At 49.3% G+C, this 17,139-nt stretch overlaps 1 protein-coding gene across 2 annotated transcripts in view; it reads left to right on the top strand.

Annotated features, from left to right (window-relative positions):
- Positions 1-17,139, top strand: part of PEBP4 (phosphatidylethanolamine binding protein 4) — a 228,327-nt gene that overhangs the window by 7,412 nt on the left and 203,776 nt on the right. The window contains exons 1-3 of one of the 2 annotated variants that reach the window (XM_003311642.7): positions 5,831-5,922; positions 6,025-6,161; positions 13,439-13,565. In XM_003311642.7, the coding sequence (XP_003311690.1) occupies positions 6,031-6,161; positions 13,439-13,565 (258 nt within the window). In that variant the 5' untranslated portion in view covers positions 5,831-5,922; positions 6,025-6,030. Of the gene's footprint in view, positions 1-5,830; positions 5,923-6,024; positions 6,162-13,438; positions 13,566-17,139 lie in introns of those variants that run through there. The other variant, XM_016959222.4, reaches the window with a different exon arrangement.

The following is a 17,139-nucleotide window of genomic DNA, read 5'->3' as shown; positions in this document are numbered from 1 at the left end:
ATATATTTCTTCACCTAGTTTCAACTCACTGTCATCTTTTCATTTCATCCTGAAGATCTACTTTCAGCATTTCTTGCAGGGCAGTGCTGGTGGTAATCAACTCCCTAAGCTTTTGTTTATCTGGGACTTTCTTAATTTCTCTCTTACTAATATTTCGGAAGATACTTTTGCTGGACATAGAATTCTTAATTGACAACTTTTCTTCTTTCAGTACTTTATATCATCCCAAAGCCCCCTGGGCTTCAAAGTTTCTGTGGATAAATTGGCTGATAATTTTATTGAGGATCCCTATACATGATGAGTCTTCTCTCTTATTGCTTTCAAAATTCTCTCTTTGTCTTTGGCTTCCAACAGTTTGACTCTAATATGTCTCAGCGTAGGTCTCTTTGAGTTTATTTTACTTGAAATTCCTTGAGCTTCTTGGGGCTTTAGATGGTCTATTGTATGTCTCAACTGTAATCTTTGTCTTCAGTGTCTGAAGGTCTATAGTCGGTCTGCTGTTTTCATAAGCAATGCTTCCCCTTTTCCCTTAGGCAAAGCAGAGACTACTCCTGCAAGTGGACTCCAGACAGATTAGAGCATTGCACATGATGGGTCTGGCTCTGCTTCTTTGAGTTTAAGGAAGAGCTGGGGCTTGAGCTACCATCTCCTCCAGACCAATACTGCTGGCAGTGGAGGTGGAACAAGGTAGAAAGAAAATGAAATTTCCAACCTTTTTTTTTTTTTTTTTTTGGAGACGGAGTTTCAGTCTGTTGCCCAGATTAGAGTGCAATAGTACAATCTTGGCTCACCGCAATCTCCGCCTCCTGGGTTCAAGTGATTCTTCTGCCTTAGCCTCCCAAATAGCTGGGATTACAGGTGCCTGTCACCATGCCTGGCTAATTTTTGTATTTTTAGTAGAGATGGGGTTTCACCATGTTGGACAGGCTGGTCTTGAACTCCTGACCTCAGATGATCTGCCCATCTCAGCCTCCCAAAGTACTGGGATTACAGGCATGAGCCACCGTGTCTGGAAAAATTCCTATTATTTTGAAGGAGGCTTTAAAAAATTTTTTGAGACACGGTCTCCTTCTCTCACCCAGGGTGCGGTTAAGGAGGCTTTCCTTGATTAGGCATTTACTTGGCTGCTCTAACCTTTGGCTGTTTTCCAGAGCTTCTATAAAGTTAGTTCATCCAATTCTCTGTCTCTCTGGGTGTGTGTGTGTGTGTGTGTGTGTGTATGTGTGTTTAGCTTTCCATGAGGGAACAAGAGCTTGGAGCTTCCTAATCATCCATTTTGCTGACATCCCCAGGATGATTTTTTTTAAAACAGCTTTATTGCTATATGCTTCACATATCTCACAATTCATAAATTTTGAAGTGTATAATTCAGTGGTTTTTAGTATATGTATAGATATGTGCAACCATCACATAGGCAATTTCAGAACATTTTCATCACCTTTAAAAGAAACCTCATACCGTTTAGCTATCATCCCCATACCTCTCATTCACGTCTTATCCCACCTCCACCTCCAGCCTTAGCAACCACTAGTCTACTTTCTGTCCCTGTGTATTTGCCTATTCTGGACATTTCATATAAATGGAATCATACAATATGTCCTCTTTTGCGACTGGCTGCTTTCACTTAGCACGGTGTTTTCCCCCATGGCTCCTGGGCCCCACCCTGGGCTCTGTAGAAGGCACAGGATACTGAGAGTAGAGTGGGAGCAGGATTGCATGACGGAGTAGCCAGATCACTGGACTGTTCCAAATTTGAAGTTTCATCCAACAGCTGCAATGCGAAGATAAGGGCGAAGAAATTGAAGATGTTAGCAAGTGAATAGTACAAAGGTTTGCAAGACCCGGGTACCAGAGGGAAGGTAGTCAGAATAGGTAAGGAAAAAGGAGAGTGGTCAAGGGACCAGAGTTTAGAATCAAATGAAAGACTAAGTGCAAAGAAGTAACAAGAGGGTAGAGGAAGGAGAAGAGATGGTGATCAGAAGAGCTGCTTGAAATTAGCTGGGCATAGTGGTGCGTGCCTGTAATCCCAGCTACTTGGAAGGGTGAGGCAGGAGAATCACTTGAACCTAGGAGGCGGAGGCAGCAGTGAGCTGAGATCATGCCACTGCATTCCAGCCCGGGTGACAGCGAGACTCCATCTAAAAACAAAAACAAACAAACAAAAAAACTGCTTGAATTTAGTATTTTAGGGATGGAGCAATTTGTAGTGATGAAAATGTCCAAGAAATTGGTCATGGGAAGGGAGGCTGGAAAAGAGGGAGGGGAAAATGTTGGTAGAGGCATCCAAAATAGGCAAATTCATAGAGACAGAAAATAGATTAGGGTTGTCAGGGGCTGGGGGTAGGGAGGAATGGGGTGTTACTGCTAATAAGTACAGGACTTCTTTTAGGTTGATGAAAATGCTCTGTACTTTGGTAGTGGTGATGGTTGCACAAGCTTGTGAACATATGAAAACTCACTGGATTATACATATTAAAAGAGTGAATTTTATGTGTGAATTATATCTCAATTAATTTTTAATTAGGAATCAATGAAAAGAATTCGGGGGAATTTGTTCACTACAGTTCAGAGATTCCAGAGGGCCTATGTGGAAAGGTTTAGGAGGGAGAGAAAGAACAAGAGTCTGTGTCTGGGTAGAGAAATGAAATGAGGCCTAGGCAGTGATTGGAGGGTGTCAGGCACAGGAGGCCTGGAGGGATAAGAAGGGAGTGAAGAGTTTCAGCAGCAGTGGTCTAACAGATCCCAGTAGCTGGAGGGACCAATGTGTCTCAGGAAGCCACAAGTTTGGCTTGAATGGTGGTGTCTGGAAGTGGTCCCAGCCCAGGTAACTGAAGGAAGAGAGGGGGACTTCAAGGGTGGGCACCAAGAAATCTAGCAATGGGACTTTCCAGGAGCCGGGGTGGTGATGGGGAGGGAGAATTGTCACTCCGCAAGCTTGAACACGGCTTTCAGATCTTAGGTTTCAAGTAAGAATCAAAGTCCTGAAAATCCCCAAGAGAAAGATCAGGTTTGAAAAATCCCGAGAACCACTGCATTCTGCCAGATCTCTCTGCACAAAAACAAGCCAGAGAAGGTTAGATAAATAAGCAAAAGGCATCCAGGGCTAAGGGCCAACCTGAGTGATTAGTTTCCTACTGATGTTTATACAGAGTTAAGACCTGTTAAGTGAAAATGAGGATGATCAGAAACGGAAGTGGCGTGTGTCATGCACTTAAACAAGAATTTTATTAAGCTTCTATATACTCCATGTAAGATGCTCAGAATGCTGGACAGTCCCCGTGCTGCCTCCCAGAAGCTTATAGGCTGGGGGGATGAGGAGATATTATCACTAAGCAAATAACTATAAAATAATTTATTACAACTATATGAGAATAAGGAAGAAAGCAGTAAAGTGCTCTAATTGTTTATAACAGGAATCTGATGGACCCTAGGGGAAAGAGCAAGTTTCTCTTAGGAAACGACATTTCAGCTACCCCCCTAATGAAGGTGGGAAGCAGGGTCAGTGCCTATCACAGCCCTGGCATAGAAAGGAGCTTGAGGAACCCGCCAGAGGTAACATGTGAGAGGAAGAGGAAGTCAGCTAGAGAGACAGGAAAAGCCTGATCTCGCAGGGTATTGTGGTCCACGTGAAGGACTCTGGGTCCTTCTCCCAAGAGCAAAGGGAATGTAGAGGGAGTGAGTGAGAGGCAGTGGAGCAGCTACAGAGTGCAGTGGAGCCAGGTGGTTAAGAGCGTGGACACTGGACTGGGTGTGGTGGCTCACGCCTGTAATCCCAGCACTTTGGGAGCACACAGGTGGATTAGTTGAGCCCAGGAGTTCGAGACCAGCCTGGGCAACAATGCAAGACCCCGTCTCTACAAAAAATACAAAAATTAGCCAGAGCCGTGGTGTGCCTGTACTCCCAGCTACTTGAGAGGCTGTGGCAGGAGAATCCCTTGAAGCCCAGAAGGCGGAGGTTGCAGGAGCCAGCATCACCCCATTGCACTCCAGCCTGGGCGATGAGAGTGAGACCCTGTCTCAAAACCAAGCATGGACTCAGTGGACTCAACCCAGTTTCCACAGGTTCAACCAGAGCCTGGGGTTCAAATTCCGGTTCTGCCACTTCCTGGTGACCAAGATCAGGTTTTAACTAATGTCACTGTGCTGTCTCCTCCTCCATAAGATGGGGTGATAATAGTGCCTATTTCCAAGGATTGGCATGAGGATTCGGAGATAAAAGTGCCTGGCACGTGGAGTAAGGAAGAACCGCCACTGGAAGTGGGCTCAACAGCAGCAACCTGCACTTTGGGCTCTCCCTTCCTCCAGGCCGCCATCACTGTGCTAAAAGAGTTGACACCCAGAAAAGTTGAGACTTCTCTAGTGGATGCCATTTGGAAGATGAGTTTCTTGGTCTTGGGCAGCCCTTCTGGCAGCATCTCCTTGGCTGTGGCTGTCCTGTGAGCTGCATGCAGACAAGGCCATGTTCAACCTATACCCCTGGGCCCAACATGGGGCAGGCACGTGGGAGGTGCTTAATGCCTCTGAGTGAAGTGGGTTGCAAAGGAATGAATGAATGGATGGATCCGTGAAAGAATACTTAGACTATTCATAAATTATTGAGCATTTACTATGTGCCAGGCACCTTACTGAGGGCTTAACCTGGTTGATTTCATTCTCATAATGATCTTGTGAGGAGGCTACTATTAGACTCTGTCCACTAGGGGAGATCTTGGGAATACGTTTTCTGGTTGGGGCAAGGGGGAGTCCTGGTTGTACTTCAGAGAACCTAATGATTGAGAAATGTGTTTAATATGTAGCCCCTAAGGGGGGCTTTTTGCTACAGGTTGGGATCCTGGAGGCAGGAATTGAGCCAGAAAGCAGACTATGCTGAAAGTAGTTTCTCTAAAGGTCTAGCTGCGTGTACTTTACAGCGATGATCTCATATTCCTTAGCAAGGCACCACGGTGACAGGAATTATTTTACTTGTTTGTGAAAAGGAAAAGTGGTGCATTCTAGGGAGACACAGTGGCCTCCCAGCATCCAGAGAGAGCTCAGAGCAGAAGCCAGGAGTCCTGAGTTGCTGGCACGTCTCTCCCACCCCCGCCTCTGAGAAGCAGAGAGCAGAGCTATTGGAAAGGCTGTGGCAAGCCGCCTTTATTCTTCTCCCTGCCCACTCAGGCTCAAACCAGAGTCCCACATGCACCTGGTGGCAGGACTGTTCCCCAAGGGAATGCAGGCGACAGTCCCCGGCTCCCCTTCCTCCCAGTGCACCGCTGGGGCAGGCCACCCCTTTCTGAGCCCCAAGCAGCTCCCCAGACCTCCTTCTCCAGATACGATTATTTTGGGAGAGTGCTGAGTTCAGCACAGCTGCAAGGTGCACCCAGACGCACCCTTCTGTCCTCAGCTGGCCCTTCGGAGCTGGCCTCGGTCTGGGGTGCGCCTGCCCCCACCCCCTGCAGCAGTCCCTCCTACACAAGGTCACTGTGTCCAACCACCTCCAGCTTGGGGAAGCTCACAGGCTGTGGAGACAGGTGGTGGAAGAATGGGGGCCAGGAGAGTCAGAGCCGGTCTGAGGGGCACAGCCCAACTCTTAGCCCTGAGCCTGGGATCACCAGCTTCCCAGGGCTTGCCTTACAGCCAAGGAGCAGGCTGGCCTTTGGCCAGCTGACCATCCCCGGGCCAACAGCAGGGACTGGACAAGGAGCTGCACCGAGAAGCTTATATAAGCACTTCTACTTTGCAGCCTGCTCTCTGCCCTGGCAGCCAGGACAAGAGTGACAACAAAGCTGTGTCCTGCCAGGGGAGGGGCCTCTGCCAGGAATGTACATTGAGTCCAACTTGGAAGAGGCCCAGTCCTCCCAAAGTACTTGTGTCCGGGTGGTGGACTGGATTAGCTGCGGAGCCCTGGAACCTGCCTGTCCTTCTCCCTGTGCTTAACCAGAGGTCTCTATCCTGCCAAGTGGGCCCCTGGGGTGGGGGGCACAGGTAGTGGGCAGGAAGGCCCCTGCAGGGGATCCAGCGGCTCTAAAGTTCTTTCTGTTCCAGGTGCCCATGGGTTGGACAATGACGCTGGTCACAGCAGCACTGTTACTGGGTCTCATGATGGTGGTCACTGGAGACAAGGACGAGAACAGCCCGTGTGCACATGAGGCCCTCTTGGACGAGGACACCCTCTTTTGCCAGTAAGTCAGGGCAGGCTTGGAGGCGGGAGGCACAGAGGCTACCAGGCAGGTAGATCGCAGGGAAGGGTATATCCAGAACCAAGGAGCACCATCTCCTGAGCCTGAGTTTATGGGAAGGCAGAACACGTGTCAGGTCTGGAGACCACCTTGATGGAGGATGGCACTGAGAAAGGGATTTAGAAACAGACTCCTTCCTGCCTTCCAGAATGCACCTCTCCCAGGACCAGGAGGGCTGTGTATGTGGTCGGCTCTGTTTGGGCCCTCCAAACCTGGGGGGTCTTTGTGGGGGCAGGAGGCTGAGACCCTCAGAGAGAGACCCAGAGAGAGACCATCCCTCCCTGCAGCCTGAATGCCCCCTCTCCCCAGAACCCCAACAAAGAGGCATTTTAATGAAAGAAGGTGTATGATTAGACCCTTCCTGTGTGAGAGGTTTTTTTTCAATGATAGGACCAGGAGAGTTTGTGCAGGGCCCTTTAGGGATCATGGCACTGGATGGAGTTGGGTGACGAGGCTGGCTTCTTCCCTTCCAAGGGCACAAGCTGCTTCTACTTTGGGTAAGCTGGAAAGCCTGGCGTTTGGCTCTCTCCTCACCAACTCTGCCGGTTAGAAAAGCAAGCCTTCATTTGTCTGGACTTGTGGGTCATCCTGAGGACTCCCCAGGTCAAACTGATGCCAAACCTCTCTGCCAGTTTGGTGGCTGAGGAGGGGGACACCCCACTGAGCCCATGTGTGAGAAATGAGAGAGGGGGAAAAAGAACTTTGACTACTTACTCTCTTCTGTACCTTTGAATTTTCACAAACATTACTATTCATGAAAATGTTTGTTTTTCTTTTTAATTTTATTTAAAACATTTTTGACAAACATTACTTTTAGAACCATAAATACATGTCTTCTCTTAAAATTATGTAGTTGAATCCTTCTTAAAAAGTAACATTTTTGTTGGATGAAGTGGCTCACATGTGTAATCCCAGCACTTTGGGAGGCCAAGGTGGAGGATCACTTGAGCCCAGGGGTTTGAGACCAGCCTGGGCAACATAGAGAGACTCTTTTCTCTACAAAACAGTTTAAAAACTAGCCAGGCATGCTGATGCACACCTGTAGTCCCAGCTACTCAAGAGGTTGAGGTGGGAGGATCGCTTAAACCCAGGAGGTCAAGGCTGGTCTGAGCCATGATTGTGCCACGGCATTCCAGCCTGGGCAACAGAGCCAGACCCTGCCTAAACAACAACAACAACAACAAAAAAAAAAGTAACAAACTTTGTTCATGTCAGTATATTTTGAAAAATCTCGTTAAATAGTTCTGGGTGTAGGCTGGGCACGGTGGCTCACGCCTGTAATCCCAGGACTTTGGGAGACCGAGGCAGGCAGATCACGAGGTCAGGAGTTTGAGACCAGCCTGACCAACACGGTGAAACCCCGTCTCTACTAAAAATAAAAAAAAATTAGCCGGGCATGGTGCCGCACACCTGTAATCCCAGCTACTCAGGAGGCTGAGGCAGGAGAATCCCTTGAATCTGGGAGGTGGAGGTTGCAGTGAGCCGAGATTGCGCCACTGCACTCTAGCCTGGGCGACAGACCAAGACTCTGTCTCAAAAAACAAACAAAAAAACAAACAAGCAAGAAAACAGTTCTGGGTGAAGTTTTCACGTGGAAGAAGGAAGAGAAATGTGGTTGCCTCTCACAAGTGGGATCTAATTTTCTAGGTGCTCTGCTGAGTGAGCTGAGGGGCTGGCAGGCTTCTCGCTCTGAGCAGTGCAAGGTCAACACCCCCGTAACCAGGAGAGGTCAGCTGGGCCAGGGTACAGCAGGCCTGGGCCACAATAAGGGCCCCTTAAGGAGGACCTCAGCAGTTCCTGGTGTTTCCCACACTGTGGGAAATGAGGATGTCTGTAGGGTCGTTGGGGGTGACCAGCCTGAGGCTCCAGATGCCCTAGGCTCTGCCCTGCCAAGATCACATGTTGGTGCCCTGGTGACCCATGCATGGGGACACACGTGGGAAGTCCCAGGGCACCTTCTGTGTGCCAGGTGCTCTGCCGGTGCCTGGACTCCTTGACTCCTTTCACTGTCAGTAACGAACCTACAAAGTCTGTGTTAGCACCCCCATTTTGCAGATGAAGAGTCCCCAGAGATTAAGAAATCTGTCCACAGTGTTTACATAGCTTAAAAGTAGCAGAGCCAAGATCTAGCCCCCTTGTCTGACTCCACACTCATGCTCTTTCCCTATCTGCTTCTGACAACCTTCACCCCAGGTTCAGGGCTCCCAGACTTGAGTCAAGGGGGCCCATTCTCAGGACTCCCAGAATACACCAGCAGGCCCCCAGTCTGAGAAAGAGACTTATGACCTTAAGGTTGCATGCCAGGAAGATGTCTTTTGATTTCAAGCCATCATTGCAAAAGAGGAGCTTTGTCTTTATTGTCACTGAAGATTTTTGTTTGGAAGAGAGCATCATGAATGATGATGAAATGAAAAATGCATCGAGGACAGATCGGACCCCTGAGGAGACAGCAGGACCTCCTGCACTGACCCCTCCTCAAGATCCCCACTCAGCTCAGGCTCTGACCTTGGCAAGAGATCCCCCAGAGAAGGCACTCCTCTTGTGGGCATTTGGTCTACCAGGGAACTCTTAAAGATTGGACTCAATGCCTAAAGGTATTAATCTATAAGGGAGGAATTTTATGTACTGTGACAAGCAGTGAGACATTGTTAAGAGTAACGCTTCTCGGGAATCAGACCTTCCCTGCTTCTGAGATACCCCAGACAAGACCAGCAAAACCACCGACGGTCCCAACCCTGGGCTCAGTCACAGAATTGAAAGAACCATGATCCTCCAAACCTGCAGCCAGGAGGTGAATCCACTCAAAAATCCCCACCTGCTGCTGCCATCCAGTCAGCCCTGCAAGCTCCCCTAGGGATGGGAGCTGCTGCTCAAAGTGTCCTGCTTTTTGGTGTTGAAAAGCTCCGTTCTTCAGAAAGTACATTCTTATCCCAAGGCCCTGCTGCTCTTCTTGAACATCAACCCCACCTTTTGTAGTGCAGATCCATGAGGTACACAAACTAGTCTAGTTTCTCATCTTCTTTGTGGTCATTCATGTGTGTGGTGACAGGTGCCATGCCCTGCCCTGCCCCTTCATCGCCAGCTCCCCCCAACCTGGGCAGTCATCCCCAGTCCTTCAATCTCTCTCAGGGGCCTTGGTTTCTCTTCTGTTTAAATACATTTCTTTTAGAGACAGAGTCTTGTCTGTCACTTAGGCTGGAGTGCAGTGGCCTGATCATAGCTCACTGCAGCCTTGAACACCTGGGCTCAAGCAGTCCTCCTGCCTCAACGTCCTGAGTAGCTGGGGCTACAGGTGCATGCCACCACACCTGGCTAAGTTTCTTATTTTTTGTAGAGTTGGGAGTCTCGGTATGTTGTCCAGGCTGTTCTCAAACTCCTGGGCTCAAGCAGTCCTGCTGCCTCTGCCTCCCAAAGTGCTGGGATTACAAGCATGCACTGCCGTACCTGGCTTGCTGTTTTTCAAGTGGGGTGACCCACACTTTCACAGTGAGCCCCCTCTTCGAGGCAGCCTCATATCCCATGTGTCTTTTTGTCATCCTCACTGTCTTAGTCTGTTCAGCTACCATAACAAAATACCTTAGACTAGGTCATTTCTAAACAGCAGGAATGTATTACTCACAACTCTGGAGGCTGTGAAGCGCCAAAATCAAGGTGCTAGTGGATTCAGTGTGCGGTACAAGGTTGCTCTCTGCTTCAAAGATGGGACCTTCTTGCTGCGACTTCACATGGGGGAAGGGAAGGGCAGCTCCCTTCAGCCTCTTTTATGAGGGTGCCTTTTATAAGGGTGACTTAATCACCTCTTTCAAGTCCCGCTTGTTAATACCATCATATTGAGGATTAAATTCCAACATATAAATTTTGAGGAGACACAAACACTCAGACCATAGCACTCACTGAGGGGCAGCTGAAATTCTAAGCCCTTCATACAGGCACAGCTGAGAAGCCACGTTTTTAGAGACAGGGTCTCACTGCATCACCCTCTGTCACTCAGGCTGGAATGTAGTAGCAGGATCATGGCTCACTGCAACCTTGACCTCCCAGACTCAAGCAATCCTCCCACCTCAGCCTCCTATATAGCTGGACTACAGATGCGTACCACCACACTTGGCTAATTTTTTCTATGTTTTATAGAGACAGGATCTCACTACGTTGCCCAGGCTGGTCTCTAACTCCTGGGCTCAAGTGATCATCCCACCTCAGCCTCCCAAAGTGCTGGGATTACAGGCTTGAGCCACCACGCCCAGCCCTTGTGATCTAATTCTTGCCATGACAGAGACTCACATGACCACCTGGCTCAAACTGAAGCCTGGAGGAATGAAACAGCTCACTAGGGAAAACGTGTGGTATGGCGAAGAAAGTGCAGCCAAGCCCACTGTACTAGTTCTCTGTTGTACACAACAGATCACTCCAACACGTAGCAGCTGCAAATAGGTATTGTCCAACAGTTTCTCAATTACTCATCTGGAGATAGGAATAGTGCTAACAGCTGCCTCAAGGTATGGTTGCATGAAATGAAATCATACATATATGATGTCCCTGATCTATTGGGGTGGCCCAGTAAAAGTCATGCCCTTCGTTCCCCAGTCCCTTATGTAGCATTAGTTCATGGCGAAGCTGGGGCCAGGGCCCCTGATCTTTTCACTCCACTGTCTAGAGTGCCTCCAAGTCTTGTCAAGGAGATCAGGAGATCCCCAAACTCTCCACATGGAAATTAGAATGAATTCCATGTCAGGTAAACCACAAGCAGCAAGGGCACACAGGAAGGTGGCCCCTTTGAGGTTTTCTGGCTTGAATGCAAGTTGTTTTTGAGATAGGGTCTTGCTCTGTCACCCAGGCTGGAGTGCGGTGATGCAATCATGGCTCACTACAGCTTCTACCTCCTGGGCTCAAGTGATCCTCCCAAGTAGCTGGGAACACAGGCAGGCACTACCATGGTTGTTTTTTGTTTGTTTGTTTGTTTTAATTTTTGGTAGAAACAGGGTCTCACTATGTTGCCTAGGCTGGTCTCAGATTCCTGGGCTCAAGTGGTACTCCCACCCCAGCCTCCCAAAGAGCTGAGATTATAGGCATGAGCCACCGTGCCTAGTCTTGAATGCAAAATTTAAATTGTATTTTCTCAGTAACTTTAATTTTTGATTCAGCTCACCTCAGGTTTGTCCAGGTCATCTTGTAAGTCAATCTGATCATCAGAATTGTTGGTTACCAGCTCTGTGCCATCTGCAGATCAAATAAATTTGTCTCCGTGTCCTTCTCCAAGACTTTGCTAAAGCAGCTTAGCAGGGCAGAGGCCTGCACATGCCCCTTTCCCATCATCCTAGGTGGGGCAATATGCTATGTTCAAACGCTGGCCTGGCAGTGCCCTATGGGCGTGAAGAGAGGGACAGAGACAAGACCCAAATCCCTGGTTCCCTGGCATGTGCCCTGTCCTTCAGGGCACTCTCTGTGGCTCTGTGCCCACCTCATCAAATAACAATTTGCTGATTTTACTTGTTTAATCCTTTTGATATTTACAACAATTCCACTCTGATAAAAAGGGGAGAGGGGTTATGGGCGTGAGGGCGTCTCTCCACCCTCAGTTTACCTCCTCCCTACCTCTCAGTTTTCCCATCCTGTGCTGTTTGCTGTCTGTCTCTCTGCCCTTGGTGGGTCCCCTCTCTGCCTCGCATCTCGCTAGCTGCGGCAGCAAGGAGTTGCAGCAGAAACAAACCAAACAGTCCTTAAGATGATGCTAGGAAGATAAAACTGGTCACCTAAAACTTCTCCAAAAGCTGTGAAAATCTTGCCATCCACCAAGAATTGCTGTAAATGCGCAAAGAGTTAGAAGAAAGAAATTTGCTCAGCAAGCCCATGACTCATCCTGCTTCCACTCTCTGAGACCAGAGCACGTGACTTCTGGCACTGGGGGCGCTGGCCCACTGAAGTGTCCTGGTCCGGGGCTGCCAGGTGCTGGGGGCTCAGCGGCCTTTTGCCCAAGGCTGGACTTCAGGAGCCACTGGAAGGGTGGGAGGTGGAAGGTGGGAGGGGCAATGCAGGGTTCCCCACCAGGAAGCTGCTCTTGGCCTACTCCCAGGCCCCAGGTTCAGGGAGCTCCCTTTCCAGATCTGTTCTCCAAATTACATCTTCACAGGGTCCCCTTAGACATCACCCCCAGCAAGGCACTGTGGACAGCTGTGGGTGGCTACTGGCAGGCTGTAGAGCGGCTTAGCCCTGCAAGGTGTTAGGAAAGGCTGGGGACCTGCAACACCCACTCCCTACCCACACCCTTTCTCTCTCAGTGATGTCTTAACCCGCATTAACCCTACAGAGGACTTAGGTCAAGGAGATAAATTATAATAGAAGGGCAAGCAAAAACAGTTTTAAAAAATGTCTTTGAAAAATCTTACCTATGTTCCTGAGTTTCAAATAAAAGCATGCACTTAAAGCCAGCCTGGTGCAGTCATGGCCCAGCCCGGCCTGCCCTGCCCTGCAGGCTCTGTTGCCTTGCTCTGCATCATATTTTCTTCCCTTCCAGGAAGCCACATTCTCAGAACCCTGGTGCTGTTCGGGCCCTTCTTCTCAGGGAGCAAATAGATGAACTGGTTCATTCATACTGACAGTCTTAGTGAGCCAGTGTTTTACCCACTGAGGGATGTTTGCATTTTGAAAGAGAACCTAGGCTATGGTCAATGCTTAACCCAAAGAAGCCAATTCTTCACCTAATGGTGGGATTTCAGGCATGGGGAGCTCTTGATTGTTTAGGGGAGAGAGAAGGTCTATGCCCTTGAAGGAAGCTGTGCTGACTTGCTAAGCCTTTCTTTCTGTAATAAGAATGTTCCTGAAAAGCAATCTATAGGTATTGTTTTTATAAACTCAATCCTACTTTAAAGACACTAAGTCTGCCTAAGGATATCTGTTCTTCTAGGGAAGTAAAGGCTGATGATAATTAATATTATACTTTCTGATGACTTACAACGTGCCAGGTTCTGTTCTGACCATTGACCGCCACTTTTCTTCTCACACTGACTCCATGAGGGAGGAATTATTAGTGTCTTCGTTTTACAGATGAGGAAACTGAGGCACAAGGAGGTCAAGTAACTCTTCGGTCACACAACTAGTTAGTGGCAGGTTTAGGATTTGATCCCATTTCACTTTACATTCCCAATAGTGCTAGACTGAAGCCTTGGGAACCCCAGGCTCCCTTAAAACCCTGACACAGGGCAACCTCCCCTCTCTCTTCATAGAGGCCTTGAAGTTTTCTACCCAGAGTTGGGGAACATTGGCTGCAAGGTTGTTCCTGATTGTAACAACTACAGACAGAAGATCACCTCCTGGATGGAGCCAATAGTCAAGTTCCCGGGGGCCGTGGACGTGAGTGAGCAGGGCTGTGTTAAAGCGGGAGGACAGTTGGGGGTCTTGATGTTCCTCCAGGCTTGCTCATCTGGGTGACTTGAAGCTGCGTGCAGAGCCATCTGGGTTGGGTCTGGTGGCAGCAGATGGCTGTTGTCATAAAGTTGTGCCTTCCTTAGAGTGGACTTGAGGAGAAGGCTGGGGGCCGGTGGGAGGGCTGCAGACTGGAAACTTTGGTGATGGTTGAGGCCATTCTGCCCAGGCCTTTTCCTGCTCCCCTGCTCTGGGAGCTCCTTGGCTGCCCCTGAGATCTGGGACCCCAAGCCTGGTGGAGACCAGCTGGTGTGTGCTTTGGAGTTGGCAGATAAGTGGAAGAAGGCGTGGTATGGGAGGAGTCCTCTCTCAAGGCACGGGGTGTCTGGGCCTTCAGATGGCTTCTGGGCTGGAGAGAAGCTGGTATTTACCAGGACAGAGCTTCCCAAGTCGCCTAAACAGGCAGAGGTCAGTGCATCTTGACGCTTTGTTGTCACAACATGAGACACGCTCTTCTTTTGCCCAAAGTTGTGTAAAAGAAGAACAAAGCATTTTAGGAACTGGAAATAACTATTTTACTGGGCAGTGATTAGTACTATTACATTTAGGGGTCTGGAAAGCCTGGGGAAGAGTCATAGAAGTGGGAAATGGGTCTGCTGCTGCCCTCAGCAGCCAGAGTGTGTTTTGGGGAAGCTGATCTGGCCTTCTGGTCTCCGCTTCTTTATTTCTTGACTCCTGGGCCAGACTGAGCCCCCAGAGTGTCAATGGTGGAGACTGGCCTCTTTTCTGCTGTGTTTTAGAAGGAGGTGCTGGTGTCAATCTAGGCAGGACTTGGGTCACAAATGCCTGGAGATGGAAGGGTCGTGGCCGGGATGTGACCAAGCACACACACCAAGGCTGACCTTCTGGTCCCTTCTGTGCAGGGTGGCAGGGAAGGGCCACAAGGGGTTCTTCCTTCCCCTCAGTGCTGCCTTGTTTAGGCCTCATGCAGTCAGCTAAGCCCAGTAGGACAACAAGCTCCGGAGGGCGGCAGCACACAAGTTACTCCAATGCGGGGAATAGACTCTTCTCTTTGAAGTGTTTTTCACTCTCAGAGAGCAAATAGATTGTGATATGGCTCGCAAGTTATGAGGCTGTTGTCATGAAGCTTTGCTAGGTTGTCTTGTTTGCAAACATGACAAACACCCTTTCCTTTGGGAAGACAAGCAATAAAGTGCACACGTGCACATGTGTGCACATGTGCACACACACACTTGCATGCACACCCATGTGCACACAGCGTCAGCCCTCTTCCCTGGAAACCCTTGGACTGGGCACGCCTGTGGACAGCCAAGAGGAGCAGAGAAAGGAAGCCTGCTGATTCTAACTCCTGGGATGGGAGGTGCAGAGGCCGGGCAGGAACCCAATCTTTTAGAGGAGTATGTGCTACTCTGCGGGACAGGACTCTCGGCTTCACCATCCATTCACTTGTCTTGGGGTTTGTCCCTTATGTAGTGAGGGTCAGTCAGATGCTTTCACAGGCCAGGGACAGTCCCAAAGGAATTCTCCCCAAAGGGCTCCCTTCCGCGTGCTGATGATGCTGCAGACATCCACTAGATGGCAGTGTAGACTTTTCTGAGCACCTGGTGTCCTCCAGAGCAGGGATTTGAAGCCTGTTGGGAAAGTCTTTGGTTTGATTTGGTTTCGTTGCCCTGGCTTATCAGCACATTACACAAAGACGACATCACCCACGCCACATCCTGAAGTCTTGTACTGTTAAACCCATCCTGCCTCAGCCCGGGGGTGGGGTGGGGAGAAAACGGATGTGGAACATAGAGATTTATGAGGAACACAGAGCTGTGGTCAAGAAAGCCAGGGAGAGTGAAGATTTTACAAAGGAAGATTTGATCGAAGCTGTGGGAAGAAGAAAAACATAGTATTCTACTACTACGGAACTATAGTTTATGGAAATGTAACAGACCTATAAGAAGGCAGATTCAGAGAGATTTGCCAAAGTGGTCAGTGAGTGCCACCTTATTCCATTCCTGGGCACTACTCGGACCTTTCATTTAAGTCTCCAAGTTAAGTATTTCTTTCATCAAGACTATTAGTGGCATGTGACAAAAAGTCAACTCAAATCGGCTTAAGCCAGAAAAGAGGGGGAAACATTGGTTCACAAAACTGAAAACTCCAGGGATAACTTCAGGCGAGGCTGGATCCAGGTGCTCAGTGTCACCAGGAATCTGTCTCTTGATTGTTTTTTTCTGTGCTGTTTTCATTTGTAAATAGAGTCTTTCCTTGTGACAAAGATGGCCCCAACAGCCTTAGGTTTGTGTTTGACCAATTTGTCAACCCCAGTGGAAATAGGGTTTTCCATCCATTAAAAGTCACAGGATTGGTCTCGCTTTGGTCTTGTGCCTATCCCTGAACCTAGCAGTGACCCTCTACAGCTCCCCTTAATCTACAAGGACTGAGAGTAGAGGAGGATGGTTGCCCTGAATGCAAGTCAAGGTGTGATTGATCAGATAAGGGTGAAAGGATGTTAGGTAGGAAATGCAAGGGCAGGTCCTATGGAAGTGAGTAATCTGGCCAAGTACAGAGCTGAAAGGTGCCAGAGCCAGAGTCAAAGCCAGGTCTGCCCAACTCCAGAGCCCATGGGCCTGGCCAGTGGGCCACTGGCAAGGGCTCTAAGGGAGACACCAGGGGGCGCTGGCACAGGCAGGGGTGGGCTGGCCGAAGGGAAGCTTTCCCTGGTTAGAATGGAAGGGGGTGGGCAGGAAGGATAGTTCTTCCTAGGGAAGGTGGTAGTTGGAGCTTCCCTTAAGGGAGAGGGCATGACTGGTGAGGCTGGAGGAGCAAGTGCTATCTGGGTCCCTCAAGAAAAGGGTGCGGGGAGCCTGAGTGTTTAGGACAGAGAAGAGCATGAAGGTATTTCTTCTGGGCCTGATGGAGAAGGGCACGAGTTGGTGACTGCTATGTGGGGATGGTGCATTGCTTCCAAGGTGACTGAAGCAATGCCACCAAAGCAGTGACTGCCAGTGGACATGCCTGGGAACACCCCCCCCCTCCCCCGCCCCCAGCAAACTCCAAAGCCCTGGAAAGAGGGGTGCAGCAGTGCCTCTGTGCCCACCAGAGAGCTTCCCACCTCCATATTCTGGCATTGGCCACTTCCCCATCCTTGGCGTCTTTGGACCCTGCTCCCGTCACAATGCTTCCTCCTCTAGGAAGCCTTCCCTGACTGCCTCCCTCTGGGCTCCACCTACATCCCTGGCTGATCTTTTCTTTCTCTGTGCTTTTAAAATGTTCCTACCCTCTAAACTGGGTTTTGACTTCCCTGTGTCTTGTGCTGTAGTTGCTCATTCCTGTCTCTCAAAGCTTCAAGCACTTTATAAGTTAGGAGAGAAAGACTATGTGTTGTTTTTCTTTGAGTCACCCGTGGGCCCCACCAGCACCTCAGATGCCATGCTGGCTGACTGGGTGACTAGGTGAGAGAGTGAACAGGTGAATGCATGAATTCATGAATGCATGAATGAATGAATGACATGTGGGAGAGCATCTCCTGGAGTGTGAGCTATGAGCTGTG

Source organism: Pan troglodytes, chromosome 7 (assembly GCF_028858775.2).
Source record: "Pan troglodytes isolate AG18354 chromosome 7, NHGRI_mPanTro3-v2.0_pri, whole genome shotgun sequence".
NCBI classification, from domain to species: Eukaryota; Metazoa; Chordata; class Mammalia; order Primates; family Hominidae; genus Pan; species Pan troglodytes.
This window is presented reverse-complemented; position numbering and strand designations above follow the sequence as displayed.